This window comes from Triticum dicoccoides, chromosome 6B (assembly GCF_002162155.2).
Source record: "Triticum dicoccoides isolate Atlit2015 ecotype Zavitan chromosome 6B, WEW_v2.0, whole genome shotgun sequence".
NCBI classification, from domain to species: domain Eukaryota; kingdom Viridiplantae; phylum Streptophyta; class Magnoliopsida; order Poales; family Poaceae; genus Triticum; species Triticum dicoccoides.
This window is the reverse complement of record NC_041391.1, coordinates 721,309,410-721,320,247: the sequence shown is the minus strand read 5'-3', so window position 1 is coordinate 721,320,247 and position 10,838 is coordinate 721,309,410. Positions and strand designations below refer to the sequence as shown.

Below are 10,838 nucleotides of genomic sequence, written 5' to 3'. Positions count from 1 at the left end.
CTCCAGAATGTGCTCGCGCGCCTCGCTGCGTGTCACGGCCCGGTCTTCTCCTTCCGCCTCGGCTGTCGGCTCACGCCACGTCGCCGTCGTCATGCCGGCAGAGGCCACCAGGGACCATCTCGACGTCAGGCTCGCGAGCCGGCCGCGCATCACCGGAAAACCCACCGCCGGGCCCCAGCTCTCCTCTAGGCGCCAGACCATATCTTCCCTCTTCATGATCGAGATAGTAGCGCACCCATCCGCTGTGTCTTCCTCCATGCCACCTGCGCACACATCTCTCTCCCGGCCAGCCACACCTCCCTCGTCCCACACCCAGCTGCTCGAGCTTTTGTGCACGACCGAGCCATCGGCTAGGCGACCACCGGGACAGCCGATCCATGGCGGAGAGGGAAAATGGGAGTATCAGGGCCGCGGTGGGGGAATAAACGGGACGCCATGGAGCCCTTATATACGTGCGGATGGCGATGGGGCGGTTTGTAGATTCCTCATGAGTCTTCCAAAAGAAGAAGGATGGAGAAGGACCAACTGATCACACAACCGCCCGACACAATGTTTTGGGTCCATTACAAAAGTTAACCAGAAATACAAAGCACCCTAAACACAATGTTTCTTTCACATACAAGGGGAGAGCAATAAGGCTCATCTAGGCAATAACTAGTTTACTAAAACTAGTACCAATCATGTCACAGGTGCCCGGCCCATGCACGTTTTTCACCACTGTTGAAAAACAAGCATACGTAAGGGCATCTCCAACAACGACCCTGTCCTGTATCGGTCCACAAACCACTCCGGATGCATTTTTCCTGTAAATCAGAGACAAACTGGGAGGGCTTTGTGAGCGTCCTGACCGCTGTCATGCCCGCTCCTGACTACCGTGGCCCACCTAAAACACCCACCGTGCCCATGCGCGTTCCCTCCCGAAAAGGTCAGCGCCGCTACAGAGCACCAGTGTCGTATTCATGCCGGCTCAGAGCAACGCGACCTCCCACAGCGCTTAGGAATTGAAACAGCGCGCTGGCCGAGAGCGCCGCCCTCACCGCTTCCCGGCGCATGCGGCTGCCTCGCGTTCGAACGATAGCCCTTCCGCCCGTCCGCCTACATTAAACATACGTGCGGTTACCAAGGAACGGCGAGCTGGCGCCACCCGTCCGTTCGTCTGCCGCCGCCAATAATCACGTCGCCGGTTGCTCTACCATCCCCTCGCTATATAATCCGCAGGCCTACCCATAGCCGCATCCATCATCCTCTGTTCACTTCCTCCTCTCTGCACCATGCCCGCCATGGCTTCCTCGAGGTCCAAAGCCATTTGGGACAACCTCTCATCCGAGCAGAAAAAGGATATCACCGCCATTGCACCCGCCTGGCAGGCCGGCCGACAGACGGAGGCCGGTGCTGCGGAAGTCCCAATGGAGGATGCAGCCGAGCACGAGCATCGGCACACGAAGGAGCTTCTCGCCGCCGGCACGACCATCGCGTCGGACGTGGATGTGCTTGAAAAATGTTAATCATGCATTTGAAACATGCTAAATGTGTATAAAAAATGTTGGCCATGTATACGGAAAATGTATAAAAAAGTATACGTTTGTCCAAAAAGTAGATCATGTATTCAAAAAATGTAAATAAAGCATTACAAAATGAAAAGCAAGTAATTAAAAAATGTTAATCAAGCTTTGAAAAAGTTAGATGTGCATAGAAAAAATGTTGACCATGTATTAAAAAATGTATATCTTGAATTTGAAAAAATATTGATCAAGCATTTGAAAAATGTTCAGTGTGTATAGAATAAATGTTGACCATGTATTAAAAATTGTTGATCTTGTACTTGAAAAATGTTAATCAATCATTTCCAAAAATTATGTTAAAGGTGTATAGATTTTTTTAAACATGTATTAAAAAAAAGTTGATCTTTAACATAAATAATGTTAATCAATTATTTGAAAAAATAACGTTAAACATGTACAGAAAAAATGTTGACCATGTATCAAATAATGTTGAACTTATATTAATAAAATATTAAACATGTATCAGAAAATTGCTCTTGACGTATATTAAAAATGTGCAATGAAAACCAGAAAAACATTAGACAAGTGTTGAAGAAAAAAATGACCAAAACAGAAAAAGAAAACCAAGAAAAACAAAATGAAACTGGAGCATAACGAAGAAAGAAAAATCAGTGAAGAAACAAAAGAATAAGAGAAAAAGAAAGCAATAAAAGTGGGGAAACTGAGTGCAATTAAAGAAAAAGAAACGAAAAACAGAAAAAAAAAACAGAGGCAACTAAAAAAGAAACGAAAAATGAAGAAAAAGGAAAAACAAGTGAAAACTGACAAAAAAAATAAATGATAGGAAAATAAAATAGAAAACCAAAAAAACCGAACGAAAAAAAGGAAATAAAAAACCGAACATCTAAAGGCAGCCATCAAGCCGACGTGCCAGCGATCGAAAAAAAATCCTCGCAAAAAAAAGGCCACTCGTGCCTTATTTTTTTTTATCAAAGAAAGACTTGCCCCTTCCGATTTTCATTACTGAAAACTACCGAGTTCTACAAACGAGTTCAAACAAGAAAGAAAAAAAACAAAACAGAGCCAACATGACCATAAAGCATCCCTAACGGCCAACACAGGGCCAGCCACCCCACGCAACCCAAGTTCAAAAGACAACCACAAAGTTCAAACTGCCTAGATCACCATTACACCCAGAGCAAAAGCAGCAAAAGGAGCCCAAGAATCCTGTCAGCAGGAACAACAAACATCAGGTTCACCATCGCAAAGAGAATCTTCATTCCAGTCTTGCTACATTGATCCTCCATCCTTGCTTGACCGTGAACACCTCATTTGCTGCATGTTCTAGTACCCTTGCTCCTAGCTCCAGCGTTTTTCTTGACGACTCCTTTATCTGCAGGACGGACCAGTCAGTTAACCACCTACATATCAGTTTGACAATATATAAAGGATCATTTATCCTTTTATTTTCAAAGACAATTGCATTCATGCTTTTCCAAATCGCCCAAAGCAGGGCTGAAATCCCCACCAGAACCAGTTTCTTATCTTCTTTATTAAATGTCCTAATCCAATTCCCAAAACAGTCTTTTACATTTGATGAGACAGTTTTAAATCCACACACACATCTGACCAAACTCCATAGCAATGAAGCGGTGGAGCAGGAAAAGAATAGATGATCAATTGATTCATCTTTCTCACACAGTACACACCCTTTCCCACTCTTCCAGCCTTTTTTAAGCAGCACATCTCTAGTTAGGATATTTTTTTATTAACTATCCATAGAAACACTTATCCACCTCGCCCCGAGCCCCCGACCACTCGTGCCGCTCGATCCACCCCGCCGCCGCCCCTGATCTTCGCCGCCGACGCCCCCTTCTGCGCCGGCGCCGCCCCGGCCCGGGCCGCATCGCGGCGTCCCCGCCCTGGCCGCATCGCGGTGCCCCCGTCCCCGCCCCGCCCGCCGCCGTCCGTCCCCGCCCCGCCCCGCATCGCCGCCGGCCGTCCCCGCCCGCCCCGCATCGCCGCCGGCCGTCCCCGCCCCCTTCCCGGCCCGCAGCTGCTGGTGAGGTGGCCGTGGCCGCGGCTCCGGCGGTCCGGCGCCCCCTTGCCGGCCCTCTGCTACTGGTGAGCACCAGCTCCGGCGGTCCGGCGCCCCCTTGCCGGCCCTCTGCTACTGGTGAGCACCGGCTCCGGCGGTCCGGCGTCCTCTGCTGCTGTTTTTTTTACTTTTTTAGCTTTTTACCTGCTGTTAGTGCTTGGATAATGAGTCAATTTGATATATACCTACTGTTAGTGCTTGGATATATACATATTGTTAGTTTTTTTTAGTTTTTTACCTACTGTTAGTGCTTGGATATATAATAAGTCAATTTGGTGCTTCGATATATATACTGTTAGTGCTTGGATATTTTATGTTGTTCTTCCTGAATGTCGAATGCAAGGAATAGCACTACAGCAGCTTTAGTTTTTCATCACGAAAAAGTAATGACATATGGTGTGGTGTGTGCACATGAGAAGGGACTAGAGAGCATTGGCAAGACTCAAATTTTACATCGATTTGGACCTCCTATTAGTCACAGTAGTTTACTTGCTTGGAGTTTTCATTATGGCTGTCTCCCAATATACAAATGTACCGAGTTTGATTACCATGTTAAGATTACTTATATAATATATAATGATATGTATACTTCCACGGCGATGAGATGATATATATACTTTTGGCACGGTGGATTAGCATTCTTTCTTGTGTCGCATCTTCATGATGAGTGGTTTTTTGTTCATGATGGTCTTGCTACAAAATAATGATGAAATATTTTTTGACACTTCATGGTCTTGCTAAAAAAATCTATGAAGGCATCTAGTAAATAAATCTATGAAGGCATTGGTCCGTGATCTAAGCTTTTGACACTTGATGATCTAAGTTTTTTTGTCGGTAAAATTTACAGGCTTTCTGGTGTTGCATATCTTTGGAGTCATCATCGTCGAAGGCATTGGTCTGTGATTTCGTCGCTGTTTGACTACTTCGTCTACAGTCGAGGGTGAGCTACGAATCCATCTTAATAATCATGTCACTAGATTTTCTTTTCTCGTCAAGTCGCGTAACCTAGGCGTCTCCCGTCCGAAATGGTTGCATCGATAAATATGCATTCAATTGCATATTTATCACCGCAGCTCTTTCGAATTGTGTTCTTTAGATGACTTGTGGTCTTTTAGATGACTTGTGGTCTTTTAGATGACTTGTGTGCTTCTTTAGATGCTTATGTTTGTGATGGTGGTTATGTTTGTCATGATACTTATATTGTTGTGATGGTGTTTATTGTGAGGATGATACTTATATATGTTGTGTATGTCTATTTCATCATATATATATGCTGTGAATTTGAATTGAAATCAAACAGAAAAAAGGAAAAAAAATCAGACGGAAACTATGCCTATGTTGCCTCTTGTATGATGCTACTGATTGCTGCACTGCACTGCACTGGACTGTATTGTTTTTCCCTGCTGATGCTATTGCTAGTTATTTGTAATTAAGCTCCATGTACCTTTGTTTTTGTTTCAGATTTTGGTGAGATCTCCTCTCCACCGCCGTCACTCCCACTGCCACTCCTCTCTACCACTGCTGCACGGATCCATGGCGGAGTCAGCAAGTCTCCTCCATGGCCTCCAGGATGACATCTTCATGTTTGAGATCCTCGTTCGCCTGCCCCCCAAATCCCTCCTTCGCTGCCGTGCAGTCTGCCACGCCTGGCGCGGCGCCACCTCCGACCGCGACTTCCTTGTCGCCCACCACGCCCGCCAGCCCTCATTCCCCCTCCTTTATGCTGAAATTGACGACCCATCGTCCATAGACATCCTCATCCCCTTCCCCTCCGACCACCGGGCAGACGACAAGCTCCAGTCCGTCGCCCGACTTCATGGTGCCCACGACCTCATTCCCATGGCCTGCTGTGACGGCCTCCTTGTCTTCACCACCTGCGGGGCTGAACGCCTCTCCATCTGCAACCCGGCCACTCGTCAGTATGCACGTCTCAACCAGCTTGATGGCTTCACGGTTTTGGGGGTGTACCCGCACAGCCCTACCAGCGAGTACCGACAACTGCTCTGTGTCTGCCCGGAAACTGATGCTCAAAGTGGCTTTTACGTCTTCACATTAGCCTCTGACCAGCAGCCGAGGCCCATCGGGGCGTGCCCTCCTGCCAAGGAACTGTTGCGACACGAACCCGTCCTTTTCCGTGGTAGCCTGCATTGGGGCACACAGCGACTGATGATGGTATTTGACACCACTGCTGAGTTGTTCCGGCACATGCGCTCTCCGATTGTTCCCGGCCATGCCAAGTCTGACCTGTTTGAGATGGATGACTTGCTTGGCCTGTACATTCTTAATCAAGAAGAGACCCTTGTTCATGTCTGGGTGATGCAGGACTACGAAGCCCAAGTCTAGGCCTCCAAAGCCCGGGTTCAATTGCCGATTGCAGAGCTAAGTGTCCGCGGTTTTTGGTATGTGCATGTTGCATATTGGGATGGTGATGTGCACGTGCTGGTCAATAATGACAAGGACTCGCTACTTCAGTTTGACATCGATGGCAAGTTGGTTGCTAGTCTCCACCGCAGATTTCTCTGCCATAGTGGACTTCGGCTCAAACAATCTCTAGTTTCACATACCTGCTTTCCGGCACCAGAGGATTATGTTCACCTTTCATCTGACTAGATTGTTATGTTCTGAATATTATTTAGCTTTTCATCAGAGCCTGTATCAAGGTCTCAATTTGTTCACTTTTGCCCCCCCCCCCCCTGTAGCGGTCTCTACTTAATACTTGATCGTTAGCAATCTAGATGGCTCTTGGTCTCTGTTCATTGAACCGAATAATTGACCTTCCCTTTTTATTGAGGTCTTCATTTTTAGAGTTTACCCAGTTATCCTTTTAATACTAAATATTTAGAAAATGTACAGTTGATTCATGTTTCTTTGTTTTGTTTTAGCAAATGGTGAAATAAGGCAGATTATTCTCCTTGTTGACTAGCTAGTTGCACCTGATTTCAGAAGAGATTGCAACACTACTTAAATTGAATGATTGCATTATAGTTAACTTTCAACTCAATATGATGTTGCCGTTCATTCATGTTCATGATTCCATTAACATCTGGTCAGGTATTGAAACATAATGTTATAATTCTGCCTTTGTGTTGTATCGTTTAGAATTACATATATAACTTCACTTTAACTACTAACCACTTTAAGGAATCATTGCTTCATGTGATCTTCGATTTTAAAATATGCTCGAGAAATGGAACTTGGTACTAATGAGCAGAAGATTAAAAACTGGGTCCACCATTAGCCGACTAGTTCCATTTTGATGTATATACGAGTTATGATCAATGATCTGTGAATGTTTCATGGTTGCTTGAAATTTATACTTGTGTGAATATCCTTTTGGGATGAAGTAGCTAGCATGATGATGCCACAACTATTCACTCATTTTGGCCGACGTTCGAAATTGTTGCTAATTGACTTGCCCCATGCCTACCCCAACTTGCTTGGGACTAAAGGCTTTGTTGTTGTTGTTGTTGACTTGCCCCATGCCTCTGTTTTTCTATCTGAAGAATTGACTTGGATTTTTTTATCAGTGTCTTCTTCTTTCTTAGAGATCATCCAGTGATTTTCTTATAATACTAAATATTTAGCCAATATACATCAGTTTCCTGTTTCCAAGTATTGTTCTAGCCCACTATTAAATGTGGCCATCATCCTCTCAATTGTTTCAGTAGCAAGTAGAACCTCATTGGTGTTCTTTTTTGACACCTGAAACAGTAGGAGAGGCTCCTACTGTATATATTGAATTAAAGTAGAACCTCATTGTTAGAGGAGCTTTATGCGCTGATTGTTAAATTGAATGCAATGATCACATTACAGTCAGCTTGTCAGTGAAATGTTTTGTTGCAATTCATTCTTCTTCATCCGGCCATTGCACCTGGCTCGGTATTAATTGCCGTTATTGATCACAGATCATATGATGTGCCATTCCTGCAGGGTAATTCCTTAGTTGTTCACATTAGTTGTAGGCTACTAAGATATTATAAATAGTGGAGAAATTCTTTGGAGTATGGTTACAGTTTACAATGTTGATTCAGTATACAAGTTTAATACTCGTGAACAGCTGAAACTGTAGTTATTGTTCTTGTACCACAGCAACAACGCGGGCATCCTTGACTGTATTCTTTGTTTTGCGGAGCTAGCTTCTTTTAACCAATTATGTGGTACCCTTGGCTTAAGAACGGAAAGAAATCTACAAGTAAGGCCATTGGTTTAGGAGCTCATAGCTGGGGTGAGGTTAACTTAAGCTGAGAGTCAGTTAAGAACACCCAGCCAAAACAGTGAAACATGTGTGAGAAACAACAGAACCAAACCAAAAGGAGGAAGACCAGGGAAAAATGGTTCAAACACTGGGTGGAAAGAATACTAGGTGAAAAATCAGATGCAAAATGGTGGGAAACAAAAAAAATTGTAGATTAGAAAATAAACAAAGAAAAAACTAGCGGTACTTTAAAGTTCCTAGGATTGTTCAGCAGTACTTGCTAGGAGGTTTTCACCCTGTTTCTTGAGTAGATATGTACCTAGCAAAAGAAGTACCTATCATCCAAATTAACATGCCACGGTCCAAATTAACTTAACCTTTGCTTTCCCAGTTATCTAGAGGTCCGAATTAACATGTACCTAGTTTTTATTGAGGTTTACTTTTCTAGAGATTATCCACTTGTCTTTTTTAATACTAATTATTTAGCAAATGCAATTTTGGTTCCCATTTTGTGTTTTGTTTTAGCCGACGGTGAAATGAGGCAGATTTTCCTCCTTGTTGGCTAGCAAGTTGCACCTGATTTTTATAAGAGCGTGGCGTGCTAGTTAAATTGAATGACTGCATTATAGTCAACTTTCAAGTGAAATGTTCTGTTTGTGTAGCAACGCTCGTTGCGATGTCCCTCCTCGTCCTAGTCCCTGGTCCTCGAGACAGACAGAGAGAGAGCTGTGGGGGACGGGGAGGGAACCGAGGTGGAGGAGGAAGCCCGGAGCCTGCGTGAAAAGAAAGGACCTCGAAAAGCGCGCCAGAGCTCTCCCTCATCCTCGTGAGCAGCGGCGCCGACCAGTTGCTCAACTCTTTTCTTGGCTCCTTCTCGGTTCTGTCAGCGGCGACCGGCGGGCGACCAGTCGTCTAGCGGCTCGTGGCGAGCTCTCCTCCTCTCCTGGTCACTAGTGCGCGCGCCATGATGGACCAGGGGCACCTGGACTTCATCATGCGCCGCCACCACCACCAGCAGGGCGGCATGGGGTTTGCTCCCGTACGTCGACCGCGGCGACAGCGAGGTCAGTGCAGTGCGTGCGCGAGCCGGCAGCCGGAATCGCTTGCTTGCTTGCTAGTCGCGGTAACGAGCTTTCGGGCGACATTTGATTGCAGGAGGCGCTGGCCGGGGTCGTCGGAGTCGGAGCCGGCAAGAGGGCCCGCGCCGCTGAGGTGCACAACCTCTCCGTGAAGATCAACGAGAAGATGAAGGCAACTCTTACTCCAGCAAGGTCCGTCGGTGCATCACACCCAAGAATCATACTGCTACCCATGCTGCTGTTCCCTCCTCTCTGTTTTTTTTGCTGGAAGCTAACTGAGGTGATGCTGTATGGCCGGCGGCTGCTGCAGACGGACAAAGCCTCCATGCTCGACGACGCCATCGAGTACCTCAAGCACCTCCAGCTCCAAGTGCTCCCCTGAATTTTCTCAACAGAAAAGTTTATGCTGTGTCATCCCCTGAAAAATCATACTATGTGCTGGTCAACACTGCTGAACGAAAAATGTGAATATGTGACAAGGTTGAAAGCCCTTAATTTGGCAACAACAACAACAAAAAGCCCCCCTTAATTTGGTAACTGTTCTGTTGAGTGCAGAGTATAAGCTTGCGATGAAGCCCCCCTTCCTCTGCAAATGCACAACAGCAAACTGTCAGTACTTCATTCCCATATATAGTGTTTCCACTTGTTTTCTGTGTTTTCTTATCCATGCCAGATGATCTTTCAAGAGGAGGCAATGTTGAAGCATCGGCTAAGTTCAACTCAAGAGACCACCTCCGTGCCATGCCAGGTTAGAGATCGTAACAAATTTGAAATAGCACTTGACCTCTAGTATCATCTTTAGCATTTTGGTGAATTAGTGAAGATATTTGCATTCTTTCTGAAATTCCTCCATGTTTCTCCTATAGGAAATGAGATGAAGCCTGTTAGGCCTGCAGCGAAGGCTGGTCATTTCGATGCATGTTCAATCTGGAAAAATCAATCGCCAAATAATCCGGAAAGCGTTCTGTTTGCGCCTCACTTGCATAGGTAATTTTTCATCCTGGCATGTATGCAGTCATAACGGGAGCGGATCCTTTCAGAAAAAAAAACTGTTGAGAGGATTTTTTTTCTCTTTTTGGTGAGTCATGGTGCTATTTTTCAGTGTAAGCATTTTTTAGGAAGTTAAGGAGTCGGAAGACTTGAAGTATGATCCATCTGCTTGCTTGTTGTAAGTTGTAACCTGTACTTCAGTACCTGTTTTAGGACTCCTAAAAAATTAGGTTGGAGTCACTGATTTTGATCTAATAGTAACCTTTATTTTTGGTTTATACCAGCCCCTAAACTTGTCTAATGCTAGCAGTAGCAGTTATATTATATATCAGCCAGACTGCATTCTTGATATGAAATCAAGAAATGCTGATCATGTGAATATGTAGCGTGAACGCCATCTCCAAACGGCAATGAACTCAAACCAGCTAGTATAATATAAGAACGTTTTTGACATTACACTAGTATAAAAAGCGTTCTTATATCATGGGACGGAGGGAGTAGTATCCACGAAGCATGCCTCCATCACAACTTCTTGCACCCATGCAAACACAAGGCCTGGATTGAAGACCGGGTTACATTGGTAATCCTTGGCTTTATGAGATGAGTCTCTACTCATCATCGAATACGAGAGGGACTCTACTAATCACACATGGCGCCACTTATCCAGATGAAGTCATAGGGCACCATTGACACGTGGCACGTGGGAAAACGAGAAGGCCTATGCCACATCGTTATATCGCCACCATGTGATCATGCATGACCCCATAGAGGCACCAAGCCGGCCGCCTCTAGAGTAGTGCCCCATTGTGGCTAGCAACAATGATAGGTTGGAGCGGCGCCAACAAAAGGTTGGGCAACGTCTCCCACCTAAGACGACACCATGATCATCGGTAAACCACCGAACGCACCACCATAACCAGTGGCCGGTCTAGCCCAATTTAAAAGGAAATTTCTGAGACCGCCAGTTAACTGGG

At 45.4% G+C, this 10,838-nt stretch overlaps 1 protein-coding gene across 9 annotated transcripts; it reads left to right on the top strand.

Moving 5' to 3' along the window:
• The first annotated feature begins 3,527 nt into the window (after positions 1-3,527).
• On the top strand, positions 3,528-10,142 carry LOC119325811 (F-box protein At3g17710-like). 9 transcript variants are annotated; one of them, XR_005157692.1, is made up of 7 exons: positions 3,528-3,678; positions 4,448-4,540; positions 5,062-5,067; positions 8,458-8,859; positions 8,951-9,066; positions 9,185-9,622; positions 9,741-10,142. XR_005157692.1 is itself a non-coding variant. In XM_037599536.1 (3 exons), the coding sequence occupies exon 3, from the start codon at positions 5,134-5,136 to the stop codon at positions 5,941-5,943; it is 810 nt and encodes a 269-aa protein (XP_037455433.1). In that variant the 5' UTR covers positions 3,528-3,678; positions 4,448-4,540; positions 5,062-5,133; the 3' UTR covers positions 5,944-6,404. The 9 variants fall into 9 exon arrangements, 1 of the variants encoding a protein (XP_037455433.1); XR_005157690.1 differs by having other exon boundaries at positions 5,062-8,859; positions 9,185-9,354; positions 9,430-9,622; XR_005157691.1 differs by having other exon boundaries at positions 5,062-8,859; positions 9,741-9,861; positions 9,977-10,142.
• The last annotated feature ends 696 nt before the right edge of the window (positions 10,143-10,838 follow it).

Excerpts from the sequence above, each read along its gene's own strand:
- LOC119325811 (XM_037599536.1), top strand. The coding sequence starts at position 5,134 with ATGGCGGAGTCAGCAAGTCTCCTCCATGGCCTCCAGGATGACATCTTC.